The sequence below is a fragment of the Monodelphis domestica genome, chromosome 1 (assembly GCF_027887165.1).
Source record: "Monodelphis domestica isolate mMonDom1 chromosome 1, mMonDom1.pri, whole genome shotgun sequence".
Classification (NCBI taxonomy): Eukaryota; Metazoa; Chordata; class Mammalia; order Didelphimorphia; family Didelphidae; genus Monodelphis; species Monodelphis domestica.
In genome coordinates this window covers 339,039,293-339,055,810 of record NC_077227.1, presented here as the reverse complement: position 1 = coordinate 339,055,810, position 16,518 = coordinate 339,039,293, and the positions used below count along the sequence as shown (strand labels likewise).

Here is a 16,518-nt window from a genome sequence, read left to right as displayed (position 1 = left end):
TAATTTCCAATTTATTTTTGATTTGGCTCTCTGTGTACCCTTACTAATTATTATTTTTATTGCATTATGATCTGAAAAGGTTGCATTTATTATTTCTGCTTTTTTTGCACTTGCTTGCCAGGTTTTTATGCCCTAGTACATGGTCAATCTTTGTGAATGTTTGTATTTTAAATTTCCCAGTCTCATTCCCAGGCAGAAGCAGCAAACCAGGTGACTCCCTACACCCTAAATCTAACCTTAGCCTCCTACCTCATGAACCAGATACTGCCTTCTTGCCTTTCAAGCAACAACTTCTAGGTTCTCTAGGACAGTTTGGAAAAATTAAGATTCTGGATTGTACTTAACCAAAATGACTATATCGTGGGAAAGCCTTAGGTCTAGATAATTTGTAGCTCCAGGGTTGTCACCAGAGATTTTCAAGAAGCTGAAGCTGCACTCATAGCCTTATTTGAGTGAAGCAATGTCGGGAGATCTAAATGAGCATTCTGCCCATTTCTGGTCCCTCCATCCCCCAAAACTAGCATAGGTCTCTTGCTATTTGGCAAGACTGTTCTCCCTGTAATCTGAGGTTTATCTTCAGTCACTAAGATACATTTGTGTTTCTAGCCCATGGGAAACTATAGGAAATAGGACTGCCAAGTTCTTATACTGCATGTCCCCTGACATAAAAGCAATAGAGAAATCTGACATCAAGGAACCCCAAGGCTAAAGCCCCATGGGCGGTTTTTGCCTTCTGGAGGCTAAAGACCTTTGAGAAGGGGAATGATGAGACATGAGAAACCGCAAAACATCTTTGAAAATAACCAGTAGAAACAGTTTAACTTTGAATAGAAAAGATGCCATACAAACTCACTTCATTTGGTTGCCTGTTTGGTGCAAGTGTACCCTCTAAAATTTTGATACAAACTTATTATTCGAGGTGTAATTAATACAGGGTTTCAGGCAGGGATGAGGCACATTAGAAATATTTCTTATAGGCACTGGCAATGTCATCCGAATAAGAAAAGCCAGGCAAGAGTATTAGTTTAAAAAAACAAACAAACAAACAAACAAAAACCCAAACCCTGAACCTAAAATCCTTCCTCTCACCATGGCAACAAAGGCAGTTAAGAAACTCATTAATATCTTGCCTAAGGGTGCCAGCCTGATTATGAAATAGGTATAAGAGCTGGAATACTTAACACAATCAGATCTCTTTTCTGTGCTTAGGCTATTGGGGAGGGGAGGGATGGTCAGGGGAGGGAGTGCTAGTGCAAAATTTTACCAAGAGACCGCTTGGAACCCGTCTCCTCCCTTCCACTGGAAACCCTCCCAGAAGAAACTATCCTCTTGCCAGTCCAGAGTCTAAGGTTCGTCCATGCCACCCCCCCCATAAAATGTTTCAAAATGTTTATCAGTACCCTTTCATGCCTCTGAGCACAATTGCTAATACTTATGCCTGCTGGAGCTGCCTACAGCTAGTATTGAGCTGTTGTGCTAAAAGTCAAGTCTACAGTGACTCTATTTGGGTCATACAGAAGTCAAAGAACAGGTCAGAGTTGACTAAGAGAGGCAGAAAGATGAATTTTTCAGGAGCAAAAAAGCCTAGAGACTCATATCAAAAGGCTCATAGGAACCAAAGGAAAGGAAAATTTAAGGTCAGGCTTTGTGCAAAAAGCATCAGTGTGAAAAGAAGCAAAGAGCACAAAAGAAAAAGATGGTGCATCCAGTACCAATATGAAAAATAGTCCCAGCCAACATACTTTTTCCCTTTTTAATTCCATGTGAGTTTGTCCCTGGGCACACACAAAATCCCATACTGAGGCTTTTTGTATCAGTTAAGACTCATATTGGAGCCTAAATACATGGAAGACAAAAACATATTAATTCCCATTTGAAAGATACAAATAAAAGGCTAAAACAGCCCAGGACTAAAAAAAAATCAAACAACTCATCAGAAACAAACCACACCAAACACTCATCCACTTAATTCCCCATTACATGCTCTAAAACGAACCACAGGAGGTACCTGTAGCCCAAGATATCAGGAATGAGAGAAGCTATGGCCTTACTGCTCTGGCTCCAGCCCTCTACAGGAATTCTTCATGCACACACACACACACACACACACGCACACGCACACGCACACGTACACATATGAGTACCTGGCAGAAACACTATATGTGTACACACATGTCCACAGAACATTAGGAGTAAACAGCCAGAACACTGGAGGTGTAAGGTGAGGTAGGGCAGAGAAGGCAAGAGAACAAAAGCAGAAATTTGGGGAACTTTATGATAATCATGAGAGAGGGAGAGGGGAAGAAAGAAGGATGGATGCAGGAAGAGGTTTGGGGAGCAGCTGAAGAGTGGGAGGTTTCTTTTTTATTAGGAAGTTAGGACAGATGAACTGCAGCTCCATCAAATATGAAAACTCGAAGGCTGGAATCCAACTTATCTAGATCCTGGCCCCACTCTTGAAGGAGAGAAACAAACTCCATTTTTCTCTCCATATGTCAGGTCTTTGAAGAATTTCCCCAAATGCCTTGGATATTAGTGATCCCACAGTCAGGCTTGGGAATAAGACAAGTTCAGAGGACATCAGTAGCTCTTTTTGGTGGAGCCAAAGCCAGAGAAGCCCATAACAGCTGCCATCTCATCATCTTCTTCGAACGTTAAGTCTTCTTCTGCCCTTCGTTTCTTTTCCTTCTGTTTCTCCTTCTTGTAGGCTTTGGCCTTCTCTTCCTGCAAAGAGCCACAGAGGATGATTTTAGCTTTTCTAATCCACAGCAGTGTTATGAATCTCCAAATCAGGAGCCCAAAACAAACTTCACTAAGAAGAGGGAAAACTAATCATCCACAGACATTGCTGTATGGGTCACCTACTAGAAATTCCCACCTATCTCACGAAAATGGTCCAAAAATTTCCTTTTTTCTACTAGCAAGACATTTACAATTAAAAAGATGGAATTTCAAAGGTACAGGATGAAGAAAGAGGTTTGAAAAGGGCACTGGGAGGTGAAAAACCGATGATGGCAAAAGCTTCTTTTTCTTTATTTTAACATCTGTTCACTTAAACATCACAAGAGATTACTAGGTCAGAAACATTAGCAATCAGGAATTAAAAAGATATTCCATATCAAAGGGTTCCCTGCTAAAGGATGAGTGCTGGGGGCTATCAGTCCAGGCCGCCTTGACAGAGTCACGCATGGTAGCTGGGGAGACCACAGAGTAGTCCTTGTGAGATGTGACTGCCCACTCTATCCCCCTTGCATGACTTCTTTCATCAATGCCCCTTACCTATGAATTGACATGATTATTATTCTCCCTAGTCTCAAAAGAAATAATGCAAGAGCAAAACACATGTACCCTTATTCCCCAAAACATCACCAAAAGATCAGACCCTCAAACCAAATCCCAAAAGAGTATCATGGGTTAACTTTTACTTAGGTACATAATTCCCAGCAAAACCACAGCTACAGGCCAAGCCCAAAACTTTCTCATGAAGCCAGCACACAAATCAATCATAGACGCCCATACAATATGTACAGCTACAGTACAGGTACACTAAGCTTTAATATGTCTCAGTGACTCAATTACACAAATCAGTAACTCAGACTCCCTAGTAAGCCACCTGTGACAAAATCATTTATCTTGTATTCTGTCTATAATCACAATACAAAAATATAGAATGTTAATCAAGTGATTTGTTAAAAGTTAATTTATCACTTTTCCAATTATCTCTCTTTGAACATGTGTGTTAGGTAATGTGATCTGCATGCCAAGAAAATGGGTATAAAAATAAATCCCAGGCCTGGGAATGTCAGAGCAGGGGAGATGCAAAGCAATCCCATGGCTGTTATGATTAAGCTGTCTTCCGTTTGTAATTTATTTTATTTTATTTATTTTGACTGATCTTTCACCACCTTTGGGAACCCCGGAGTGGTAAGTGAGTCTGGACTCTGACTATGGCAGATGAGTATCTCCCCTCTGGAAAGTAAGCAAGTCAGGAAAATGGTATTGGAATTGGGATTTACATGTTGTGATCTAGACCTATTTATTTCATTACTCATTACTGGGCTTTGGAAAACCAGAGAGGCAATACAGAGACAGGGAAAGGGGATGTTCTGTGGCAGATGATTCACTCTACATCATGCCGGGAGGAGAAGAATGCTTCTAGTGGATCTAAAAGCCATATTTTTATGGAAATATCCACCCGGAGAGGGCAGCTTAAACCTTACCTCCTCTCTCAGTTCTTTCATCCTCTCCTCAAAGTCATAGTCCTTTTGCTTTTCTTCCATCTTCTTCTTGTTCATTTCAAATCGTTTCTTCACCTGATCCAGGGTAGAACGCTGCACACGCATAGACATGCCCAGATTCCGTTGATCTGAAGGGGGAGGACAGAACCATGCTCTGTCCTTCCAGCTCCTTCCCTCCCTACTCTCTCAAATCTCTTCTCTCCTCCACCTCCAGCCCCCATCGCCAAAATTAGGACCTTAAGAGCAAAGAACATCTAGTTAAATTCCTTTGTGTTACAAATGAGGAGAATAGGGTCCAGAGAAATGAAGTTACTTGCCCAATGTCAGGATTTTAAGCTATGGCTCCTGTCTCCATCCAAATGAATAAGTCTGCCACATTATCATGCTCCCTTAATAAACCCTTTCCAAGATGTCTCTCTAAAACCAAATGGTTTTAGGAAAAAAGAGACAACTGCTGAAGGCAGTTCCAAGAGACCTATTCTGTCCCTGCATCTAACAAGCTCAAAGAACAAGATAGAAGTGTCTATATCTGGGCAATGAAGGTGGATAGCTAGGAAGATATGCTAATTGGATTGTAGAACAAGAGAGTATGAGGTACCTCATGAGCTCCATAAACATCTACTGATGAGGATAAAGGAACTCCCTGTGTAAAGGCAAGAAAAGCATCTAATCTGAGCCTTCAGCAAGAGCTGTGGGAATTCCCAAAACCCATTCCAAAATTTCCTCATTCCTTACGTTTCTTGCCATTGATGTGATCCAAGAAGTTGATGGAATCTTTCACCACACAGTCACAGACATTGCAGTAATACCTACACAAAGAGAAGTATTTATTATTTGACCTGCCTGAAACATGTCATATCCCTTGCCTTACTGCAAACTTTAGGTCAATGCTTTCCAACTTTTTATTTCCTAAGTATCCCAAGGTCACCTGGAAGAATTGCTAAGAAAGAAGCTCCCCAAAGAAGTGGATGGTAGGGTATAACTGCCAATTGCCAGTTCTGACAAAAATCTTAGCAAGTCCCACAGAAGAAGGGCCTGGGGTCTGCCAGTTAGATATTTAAGACCTGTTGGTCAGTCTCCGTCTCCCGTTTTATACAACAGACACGAAGTAAGGAGAAGGAACTCTCTGTCACTGTGATAAAGCTCCATTCCCAGGCTGCCAGAAGATCTGAGTCTCTAAGCTCTGGGAAGTCTATATTAATTATGACATGCCAACCCCTGGAAATCTCCCCAGCTACTTCTCCTATTAATAGTGTACTTCCAGGTCCATCACTACCAAAAAACTGTTTCAACAGTCTTGGACTTCACTGACTATCAATCAATTCACAATGGCATATCAGTAGGTAAAAGTTTGTTATAGGAAACTCTTCTCAAAGTCAACTGAAATTATCACAGTTATACCATGTTGGCTGTTACTACTGACTACTCATAAATCCCACCCTTTGTGGTAAAATGAAAGGCTACTCACCCTCCCATTTCAGACTGTGGGGTGGTCTTGGTGATAACAATGGTCTTTCCCAGCTTGGACTCCAAGTCAACTTTGTAGTCCCTATGTCGCAAGAGCTCCCGCTTGACAGGCTGCACTGGTTTTCCTGAAAGAAATATGGATGTAGTCAGTGAGACCTGGTTGGGGAAGGGAATCCTAAAAACTATATCTCTTTTCAATGCAAGTATTCCTCTGCTAGGAACAAAGGGGTATCTTGGTATACACAACAGTTTAATTTAATTCCCCCTTTTCTCTAGACTCAGATACTGCTACAACACACTATCCCAAGGATCTTACCCTGGGATCCACAGAATCTCAAGGAGTCTAAGCATATTTGCACAAGTGAGAGAGAGAGAGAGAGAGAGAGAGAGAAAGAGAGAGAGAGAGAGAGAGAGAGAGAGAGAGAGAGAGAGAGAGAGAGAGTGTGTGTGTGTATTTGGGGGGTCCTATGAGCTTAGGTAGGGGAAAAAAAACCCACACAATTCCTACCCCCCCAAAGTTACATGAAATTGAGTATCTCCTTCAGTTATGTATGACTTTAAAAACAAAAACTACATTACTGAGTTGGGGTTCATGGCACAGAAAAGGTTAAGCCCCACTCTTCACACAGTAGACTCCTTAAAGATGTCTAACAGACTGACTTCCACCTCCCTAGGACACCAACTCCCTAGTACATGGCCTGAAAATGTAAGAATGAGTTAAAGGAAAAATAACAGCCACCTGTTCCCCAACTTTGGCAAAGCCTCCAACAGTAGCATATTGCAAATAGTGTTTTAAGTCAAATTAGATGGGTCTGTAGTCTGCCTGGGAATTAGTACTTCAAAAGTCACAGGAGGGGGCAGCTGGGTGGCTCAGTGGATTGAGAGTCAGGCCTAGAGATGGGAGGTTCTGGGTTCAAATCTGGCCTCAGATAGTTCCTAGCCATGTGACCCTGGGAAAGCCACTTCATGCCCATTGCCTAGCCCTTACCACTCTTCTGCCCTGGAACCAATACACAGTATTAATTCTAAAAAGGAGGGTAAGGGTTTAAAAAAAACAAAACTTAATTGCAAGAGATCAGGAAAGAGGTGATATGGGTTTGATATACTATAGCACCTGTGACTAGAAAGATGGAGAGTATGAATGATATCACAAAGTTAGAAGTGACAAGGCTTAGCAGCTGTTAAGATACTTTATTCATTGAAATAGCTTCTTAGGCCAATGAAGAAATAATGAGGCATAGCTGTCAGGAAATAATAGGTAAAAGGTGGCACATGCAAGATTCAGGACCCAGCTGAGGAGTAAAAAGGGAAAACTGACTACTGAGCAAGCCAAGTGGGAGCAGAAAAAAAGGAAATAACCCTTAACCTCTTATATCACCCAAAGAACCAATATATTAAGGATTAAGGTCAGATTTGACACAGTGTGACTCAAAGTACCTATTTTCACAAACTTTACTATCTAGAGCTCTGCTTTTTTCATAGCCTAACTGAAGTTTCTGGACTGGGACATAAAACTTCCCATCTCAAACTAAAGATTTTTCTGTGTATGAAGGTAGAGAGAAGTATCCACAGTAATGAAATTCACACCCACTAAAACCTTTGTCTCTGAGCTCTGAAATACCCCTGGCCTCATGGCAGCAACTAAAGAAAGGAGGCAAGGTAAAAAGCAAAAAGCCATAAATTTAAAGCTGAGGCCTAAAGTAGTGTGGTAAATGTCCCAAATGCCAAAGAATATGCTAGCAACATAGCAGGGATCAGAACCAAATTTCTTAATTCAACTCTCCCACTAAACTTATTTCTGCAATCCAATCTTCTGCATGCTCAGAGAAGGCAGAAATCCACAGGAGTTTTACCCACCATCTTTTTTCTCTCTTTCTTCATTAAGTCGTTTTTCTGCGAGTTTCTCATATTCATCTTTGTCCCACTTTCGGCGGAAGTCCAGGTTTTTAGTCTGTCAAAAAGAAAGCACTTCCGGATTTTCCACTACCCTCCCCAGGGAAACCTATCAGTTGGTCATTATCCAGTTCCCAAACATGAAAAAACAACAACATAGGGCTGTCTTAGTGCTGATTGTGAAAGTTTGGAATATCAGTCCTCCCTCTCCTCTCCAATTTGCCTCTTAAACACATTCTATAAAGGGATACTTAAATGCCATCTCCTTCGAGGGAATCTTTCATCACTATCTATCCACATCCTCAGAATGCACAAAGTACGACTCATTTAATATCATGTGCTGTAACTAACTGGGTTGGCATCGAGGCCTCACAATCTTAAGTAAACTTTCTACGTGCTTCACTGCTTGGCACCTTGCATTCAGTAGGTACTTAACGAAGGCCCATCTCATCTGCTTGTGAGACCTGAAGGCTTTCAGAAAACCAAAGGCGACTCAAGCCACAGTGAGATCCTCGTGCACAGCTGCAATAAGCGAGCAGCAAGCCTCGGAGGCTGACGCCCGCTCGTCCGGGTACCCGAGCCCGGCTCCGAAGGGGCAGCTTTGGACCCTCGGACACCTACTCCTCCGCACAAATTTGCGCCGAAGAAAGCGGCCGTGGCCCTATGACTCCCGGCTCTAGAGCTAGGGAGCACCGAAGCTCGGTGATGAAAAAAACCATTCAGACTCAACTAAATCCCCCGAAGCGACTAGGGCTTCCCCGCCCCCGTAAGACACCTACCCCGCTACCAGACGCCATCTTCGCGGTGGAGTGAAGATAAAGACGGAAAATAACGTAAAGGCTCTCTGGAGCCGTAATGCAGAGCAGTCCTCCGAAGTCTCTATCACGCAACCCAGCTAGAGTAGCTAGCGCACGCGCCCACAGCCTTTTTTCTTTACTACACACAAGGAAAATGCCTACGGTTTTATATTTTGGTGATATCGTATGTCACTACCTGTTTCCTTCTTTTCTCCAGTGTTGGCAATATCTGACTAAAACCGCTGCTACGAAGTTCGTTATTCTCTTGACTTTTCTGGATTTTAGGATTTACCCTTTGCCAACCCAAAAGCCATCATCAGCCTGTGTCGTCCCACTTCGGGCCCACTTTTGGAAAGTTAATAATTTGGCAATGGAAGATCATGGGAGTGGGATGGGGCGCGGGGATGGTGCTGGATTTGTCTTCGTGGCTGTGGCTTCAGTTAAGTGACCAGAAACGAGGCAACGCTCGCACCCCGATGCAATTGTCGCCTTTCTGGGAATCCTGTTCCCAAGCAGTCCCCTCTCCCCGTTCCTGCGCATTCTGATTCTGTACTTAGTGCTCGGAGACTGCCACAGCTTCTCCGCCTTTAGTTTCCCCATTCGTAAAACAAGAGCTGGGCTTGAATTATTAACTCTTTAAATGACATTTCAAATCGGTGCAGGAAATTAGCATTGTAATTCCCATTGCTCGAAAAGCAGAGCGTGCGCAATTCGTAAGGGGTGCATCTTAACTCTATGGGCAAGCCGGAAGTGCTTACCTCGGAAGTTGTTAATAGCTGCTCTAGCTTGGCTGCACGATAGAGACTTCGGAGGACTGCTCTGCATTACGGCTCCAGAGAGCCTTTACGTTATTTTCCGTCTTTATCTTCACTCCACCGCGAAGATGGCGTCTGGCAGCGGGGTAGGTGTCTTACGGGGGCGGGGAAGCCCTAGTCGCTTCGGGGGATTTAGTTGAGTCTGAATGGTTTTTTTCATCACCGAGCTTCGGTGCTCCCTAGCTCTAGAGCCGGGAGTCGTAGGGCCACGGCCGCTTTCTTCGGCGCAAATTTGTGCGGAGGAGTAGGTGTCCGAGGGTCCAAAGCTGCCCCTTCGGAGCCGGGCTCGGGTACCCGGACGAGCGGGCGGTCAGGTCAGCCTCCGAGGCTTGCTGCTCGCTTATTGCAGCTGTGCACGAGGATCTCACTGTGGCTTGAGTCGCCTTTGGTTTTCTGAAAGCCTTCAGGTCTCACAAGCAGATGAGATGGGCCTTCGTTAAGTACCTACTGAATGCAAGGTGCCAAGCAGTGAAGCACGTAGAAAGTTTACTTAAGATTGTGAGGCCTCGATGCCAACCCAGTTAGTTACAGCACATGATATTAAATGAGTCGTACTTTGTGCATTCTGAGGATGTGGATAGATAGTGATGAAAGATTCCCTCGAAGGAGATGGCATTTAAGTATCCCTTTATAGAATGTGTTTAAGAGGCAAATTGGAGAGGAGAGGGAGGACTGATATTCCAAACTTTCACAATCAGCACTAAGACAGCCCTATGTTGTTGTTTTTTCATGTTTGGGAACTGGATAATGACCAACTGATAGGTTTCCCTGGGGAGGGTAGTGGAAAATCCGGAAGTGCTTTCTTTTTGACAGACTAAAAACCTGGACTTCCGCCGAAAGTGGGACAAAGATGAATATGAGAAACTCGCAGAAAAACGACTTAATGAAGAAAGAGAGAAAAAAGATGGTGGGTAAAACTCCTGTGGATTTCTGCCTTCTCTGAGCATGCAGAAGATTGGATTGCAGAAATAAGTTTAGTGGGAGAGTTGAATTAAGAAATTTGGTTCTGATCCTTGCTATGTTGCTAGCATATTCTTTGACATTTGGGACATTTACCACACTACTTTAGGCCTCAGCTTTAAATTTATGGCTTTTTGCTTTTTACCTTGCCTCCTTTCTTTAGTTGCTGCCATGAGGCCAGGGGTATTTCAGAGCTCAGAGACAAAGGTTTTAGTGGGTGTGAATTTCATTACTGTGGATACTTCTCTCTACCTTCATACACAGAAAAATCTTTAGTTTGAGATGGGAAGTTTTATGTCCCAGTCCAGAAACTTCAGTTAGGCTATGAAAAAAGCAGAGCTCTAGATAGTAAAGTTTGTGAAAATAGGTACTTTGAGTCACACTGTGTCAAATCTGACCTTAATCCTTAATATATTGGTTCTTTGGGTGATATAAGAGGTTAAGGGTTATTTCCTTTTTTTCTGCTCCCACTTGGCTTGCTCAGTAGTCAGTTTTCCCTTTTTACTCCTCAGCTGGGTCCTGAATCTTGCATGTGCCACCTTTTACCTATTATTTCCTGACAGCTATGCCTCATTATTTCTTCATTGGCCTAAGAAGCTATTTCAATGAATAAAGTATCTTAACAGCTGCTAAGCCTTGTCACTTCTAACTTTGTGATATCATTCATACTCTCCATCTTTCTAGTCACAGGTGCTATAGTATATCAAACCCATATCACCTCTTTCCTGATCTCTTGCAATTAAGTTTTGTTTTTTTAAACCCTTACCCTCCGTTTTAGAATTAATACTGTGTATTGGTTCCAGAGCAGAAGAGTGGTAAGGGCTAGGCAATGGGCATGAAGTGGCTTTCCCAGGGTCACATGGCTAGGAACTATCTGAGGCCAGATTTGAACCCAGAACCTCCCATCTCTAGGCCTGACTCTCAATCCACTGAGCCACCCAGCTGCCCCCTCCTGTGACTTTTGAAGTACTAATTCCCAGGCAGACTACAGACCCATCTAATTTGACTTAAAACACTATTTGCAATATGCTACTGTTGGAGGCTTTGCCAAAGTTGGGGAACAGGTGGCTGTTATTTTTCCTTTAACTCATTCTTACATTTTCAGGCCATGTACTAGGGAGTTGGTGTCCTAGGGAGGTGGAAGTCAGTCTGTTAGACATCTTTAAGGAGTCTACTGTGTGAAGAGTGGGGCTTAACCTTTTCTGTGCCATGAACCCCAACTCAGTAATGTAGTTTTTGTTTTTAAAGTCATACATAACTGAAGGAGATACTCAATTTCATGTAACTTTGGGGGGGTAGGAATTGTGTGGGTTTTTTTTCCCCTACCTAAGCTCATAGGACCCCCCAAATACACACACTCTTTCTCTCTCTCTCTCTCTCTCTCTCTCTCTCTCACTTGTGCAAATATGCTTAGACTCCTTGAGATTCTGTGGATCCCAGGGTAAGATCCTTGGGATAGTGTGTTGTAGCAGTATCTGAGTCTAGAGAAAAGGGGGAATTAAATTAAACTGTTGTGTATACCAAGATACCCCTTTGTTCCTAGCAGAGGAATACTTGCATTGAAAAGAGATATAGTTTTTAGGATTCCCTTCCCCAACCAGGTCTCACTGACTACATCCATATTTCTTTCAGGAAAACCAGTGCAGCCTGTCAAGCGGGAGCTCTTGCGACATAGGGACTACAAAGTTGACTTGGAGTCCAAGCTGGGAAAGACCATTGTTATCACCAAGACCACCCCACAGTCTGAAATGGGAGGGTGAGTAGCCTTTCATTTTACCACAAAGGGTGGGATTTATGAGTAGTCAGTAGTAACAGCCAACATGGTATAACTGTGATAATTTCAGTTGACTTTGAGAAGAGTTTCCTATAACAAACTTTTACCTACTGATATGCCATTGTGAATTGATTGATAGTCAGTGAAGTCCAAGACTGTTGAAACAGTTTTTTGGTAGTGATGGACCTGGAAGTACACTATTAATAGGAGAAGTAGCTGGGGAGATTTCCAGGGGTTGGCATGTCATAATTAATATAGACTTCCCAGAGCTTAGAGACTCAGATCTTCTGGCAGCCTGGGAATGGAGCTTTATCACAGTGACAGAGAGTTCCTTCTCCTTACTTCGTGTCTGTTGTATAAAACGGGAGACGGAGACTGACCAACAGGTCTTAAATATCTAACTGGCAGACCCTAGGCCCTTCTTCTGTGGGACTTGCTAAGATTTTTGTCAGAACTGGCAATTGGCAGTTATACCCTACCATCTACTTCTTTGGGGAGCTTCTTTCTTAGCAATTCTTCCAGGTGACCTTGGGATACTTAGGAAATAAAAAGTTGGAAAGCATTGACCTAAAGTTTGCAGTAAGGCAAGGGATATGACATGTTTCAGGCAGGTCAAATAATAAATACTTCTCTTTGTGTAGGTATTACTGCAATGTCTGTGACTGTGTGGTGAAAGATTCCATTAACTTCTTGGATCACATCAATGGCAAGAAACGTAAGGAATGAGGAAATTTTGGAATGGGTTTTGGGAATTCCCACAGCTCTTGCTGAAGGCTCAGATTAGATGCTTTTCTTGCCTTTACACAGGGAGTTCCTTTATCCTCATCAGTAGATGTTTATGGAGCTCATGAGGTACCTCATACTCTCTTGTTCTACAATCCAATTAGCATATCTTCCTAGCTATCCACCTTCATTGCCCAGATATAGACACTTCTATCTTGTTCTTTGAGCTTGTTAGATGCAGGGACAGAATAGGTCTCTTGGAACTGCCTTCAGCAGTTGTCTCTTTTTTCCTAAAACCATTTGGTTTTAGAGAGACATCTTGGAAAGGGTTTATTAAGGGAGCATGATAATGTGGCAGACTTATTCATTTGGATGGAGACAAGAGCCATAGCTTAAAATCCTGACATTGGGCAAGTAACTTCATTTCTCTGGACCCTATTTTCCTCATTTGTAACACAAAGGAATTTAACTAGATGTTCTTTGCTCTTAAGGTCCTAATTTTGGCGATGGGGGCTGGAGGTGGAGGAGAGAAGAGATTTGAGAGAGTAGGGAGGGAAGGAGCTGGAAGGACAGAGCATGGTTCTGTCTTCCCCCTCAGATCAACGGAATCTGGGCATGTCTATGCGTGTGGAGCGTTCTACCCTGGATCAGGTGAAGAAACGCTTTGAAGTGAACAAGAAGAAGATGGAAGAAAAGCAAAAGGACTATGACTTTGAGGAGAGGATGAAAGAACTGAGAGAGGAGGTAAGGTTTAAGCTGCCCTCTCCGGGTGGATATTTCCATAAAAATATGGCTTTTAGATCCACTAGAAGCATTCTTCTCCTCCCGGCATGATGTAGAGTGAATCATCTGCCACAGAACATCCCCTTTCCCTGTCTCTATATTGCTTCTCTGTGGTTTTCCAAAGCCCAGTAATGAGTAATGAAATAAATAGGTCTAGACCACAACATGTAAATCCCAATTCTAATACCATTTTCCTGACTTGCTTACTTTCCAGAGGGGAGATACTCATCCTTTAGCAGGGAATCCTTTGATAGAGAATTTATTTCAGATTCCTGATTTCCAGTGTTTTCTGGTCTAGTGATCTTCTTTGATGTTGAGATGAACGGAAGTTGAAATAAAGAAAAAGAAACTGTAGCCATGTATGAGATTATCTGTTTTCTACCTCTGTGAATTTTAGACTTACTCCACCCTGCTTAGTCTAACCAACAGGAATGTCTACACCCCTACTTAAGGATTAAGTGTTGAGAAGGATGATCTATGACAGACATGTGCTAGCAAATGACAAATCAGAAACAACTGACAGACACCCTGGGCTGTCTTATGTCAAGCTTAAGCTACCATTGGTACATGTGAGATGCAGGAAGTGATATAAAAAATGGTCTACATAATTCGCATCACTTTCTCTGAGGGATTTTATCAGAGAGATGGCTCTGGCTCTCTTTGGTGACAGAGAGGCCTTGGCGTGCCTCCAGCTTTTGTCCAGGTCTGGTGTTGAGCATTCTTGATAAGGTAACTGGGAGAAGCTTAGTAGTGTGGTTAAGGTTATGCATCTTCCTTGAGCTTTCACGGAGTTTAGGCGGATTCCTTTTTTTTTCCTTTACCTTTCCGAAGAATGCCATCCACCTAGGAGGATCCTCATCTTGGAATAGACCTTGTGGCTGAAAGGTCTCTAAACTCCCCTTGGCTCAGCCTAGGCCAGAGAAATCTTATACCCTTTTCCCTCTCTCTTCTTCTTAAATCCTTCTCTCTATATTAATTAAACCAACATAAAATTCCCAAAATAACTTGAGTATTTTTACTGGTATTTGAATTAATCCCTGGCGAGCATAAGGATAATATGTTATTAGTCAAAAACCCCTAAATTTACCCCTGATACCTCCCAATGCCCATTTGCAACCTCTTTTATTTATCCTGTACCTTCGAAATTCCATCATTTTTATAGTAAATATCATAACTTACATAGGAGTTTGGTTTGTTTTATTTTTAAATCTTTCTGTCTTAGAATCAATACTGGGTATTGACTCCAAGGCAGAAAAACAGTAAGAGGTAGGCAGTGGGGTTAAGTGACTTCCCCATGATCACATAATTAGGAAGTGTCTAATTCTGGATTTGAATTGAGGACTTCCTATGTCCAGACCTTGCTCTCAATCTACTGAGGCTCCAAGATGTCCTCCAAGTAGGAATTTTTGGTAGATGATGATAGACCAATGTCTGTGGATGATTAGTTTTCCCTCTTCTTAGTGAAGTTTGTTTTGGGCTCCTGATTTGGAGATTCATAACACTGCTGTGGATTAGAAGAGCTAAAGTCATCCTCTGTGGCTCTTTGCAGGAAGAGAAGGCCAAAGCCTACAAGAAGGAGAAACAGAAGGAGAAGAAACGAAGGGCAGAAGAAGACTTAACGTTCGAAGAAGATGATGAGATGGCAGCTGTTATGGGCTTCTCTGGCTTTGGCTCCACCAAAAAGAGCTACTGATGCCCTCTGAACTTGTCTTATTCCCAAGCCTGACTGTGGGATCACTAATATCCAAGGCATTTGGGGAAATTCTTCAAAGACCTGACATATGGAGAGAAAAATGGAGTTTGTTTCTCTCCTTCAAGAGTGGGGCCAGGATCTAGACAAGTTGGATTCCAGCCTTCGAGTTTTCATATTTGATGGAGCTGCAGTTCATCTGTCCTAACTTCCTAATAAAAAAGAAACCTCCCACTCTTCAGCTGCTCCCCAAACCTCTTCCTGCATCCATCCTTCTTTCTTCCCCTCTCCCTCTCTCAGTGATTATCATAAAGTTCCCCAAATTTCTGCTTTTGTTCTCTTGCCTTCTCTGCCCTACCTCACCTTACACCTCCAGTGTTCTGGCTGTTTACTCCTAATGTTCTGTGGACATGTGTGTACACATATAGTGTTTCTGCCAGGTACTCGTATGTGTACGTGTGCGTGTGCGTGTGCGTGTGTGTGTGTGTGTGTGTGTGTGTGTGTGCATGAAGAATTCCTGTAGAGGGCTGGAGCCAGAGCAGTAAGGCCATAGCTTCTCTCATTCCTGATATCTTGGGCTACAGGTACCTCCTGTGGTTCGTTTTAGAGCATGTAATGGGGAATTAAGTGGATGAGTGTTTGGTGTGGTTTGTTTCTGATGAGTTGTTTGATTTTTTTTTAGTCCTGGGCTGTTTTAGCCTTTTATTTGTATCTTTCAAATGGGAATTAATATGTTTTTGTCTTCCATGTATTTAGGCTCCAATATGAGTCTTAACTGATACAAAAAGCCTCAGTATGGGATTTTGTGTGTGCCCAGGGACAAACTCACATGGAATTAAAAAGGGAAAAAGTGTGTTGGCTGGGACTATTTTTCATATTGGTACTGGATGCACCATCTTTTTCTTTTGTGCTCTTTGCTTCTTTTCACACTGATGCTTTTTGCACAAAGCCTGACCTTAAATTTTCCTTTCCTTTGGTTCCTATGAGCCTTTTGATATGAGTCTCTAGGCTTTTTTGCTCCTGAAAAATTCATCTTTCTGCCTCTCTTAGTCAACTCTGACCTGTTCTTTGACTTCTGTATGACCCAAATAGAGTCACTGTAGACTTGACTTTTAGCACAACAGCTCAATACTAGCTGTAGGCAGCTCCAGCAGGCATAAGTATTAGCAATTGTGCTCAGAGGCATGAAAGGGTACTGATAAACATTTTGAAACATTTTATGGGGGGGGTGGCATGGACGAACCTTAGACTCTGGACTGGCAAGAGGATAGTTTCTTCTGGGAGGGTTTCCAGTGGAAGGGAGGAGACGGGTTCCAAGCGGTCTCTTGGTAAAATTTTGCACTAGCACTCCCTCCCCTGACCATCCCTCCCCTCCCCA

The 16,518-nt window shown here is 42.7% G+C and overlaps 2 protein-coding genes across 3 annotated transcripts; one reads left to right on the top strand and one right to left on the bottom strand.

Annotated features, from left to right (window-relative positions):
• Positions 1 to 1,739: 1,739 nt before the first annotated feature.
• Positions 1,740 to 8,509, bottom strand: LOC100021269 (zinc finger matrin-type protein 2). The gene is made up of 6 exons (XM_001368719.5): positions 8,378 to 8,509; positions 7,563 to 7,656; positions 5,707 to 5,830; positions 4,974 to 5,047; positions 4,221 to 4,366; positions 1,740 to 2,724 (listed from the first exon to the last, which is right to left on the bottom strand). Exons 1-6 carry the CDS (start codon positions 8,393 to 8,395, stop codon positions 2,581 to 2,583), a joined length of 600 nt encoding a protein of 199 aa, XP_001368756.2. The 5' UTR covers positions 8,396 to 8,509; the 3' UTR covers positions 1,740 to 2,580.
• A 656-nt stretch (positions 8,510 to 9,165) lies between these two features.
• LOC100021236 (zinc finger matrin-type protein 2) lies at positions 9,166 to 15,993 on the top strand. 2 transcript variants are annotated; one of them, XM_001368688.5, is made up of 6 exons: positions 9,166 to 9,296; positions 10,024 to 10,117; positions 11,803 to 11,926; positions 12,586 to 12,659; positions 13,266 to 13,411; positions 15,000 to 15,993. In XM_001368688.5, exons 1-6 carry the CDS (start codon positions 9,279 to 9,281, stop codon positions 15,141 to 15,143), a joined length of 600 nt encoding a protein of 199 aa, XP_001368725.1. In that variant the 5' UTR covers positions 9,166 to 9,278; the 3' UTR covers positions 15,144 to 15,993. The 2 variants fall into 2 exon arrangements, with proteins under 2 accessions (XP_001368725.1, XP_016283591.1); XM_016428105.2 differs by having other exon boundaries at positions 13,665 to 15,028.
• Positions 15,994 to 16,518: the final 525 nt, after the last annotated feature.

What these genes read in the sequence shown, in the direction of transcription:
- LOC100021269 (XM_001368719.5), bottom strand. An exon ending in AGAAAGAGAGAAAAAAGATG is followed by an intron (nt 5,831 to 7,562) that starts GTGGGTAAAACT and finishes TATTTCTTTCAG; the next exon opens with GAAAACCAGTGCAGCCTGTC. An exon ending in CCACAGTCTGAAATGGGAGG is followed by an intron (nt 5,048 to 5,706) that starts GTGAGTAGCCTT and finishes CTCTTTGTGTAG; the next exon opens with GTATTACTGCAATGTCTGTG.
- LOC100021236 (XM_001368688.5), top strand. An exon ending in AGAAAGAGAGAAAAAAGATG is followed by an intron (nt 10,118 to 11,802) that starts GTGGGTAAAACT and finishes TATTTCTTTCAG; the next exon opens with GAAAACCAGTGCAGCCTGTC. An exon ending in CCACAGTCTGAAATGGGAGG is followed by an intron (nt 11,927 to 12,585) that starts GTGAGTAGCCTT and finishes CTCTTTGTGTAG; the next exon opens with GTATTACTGCAATGTCTGTG.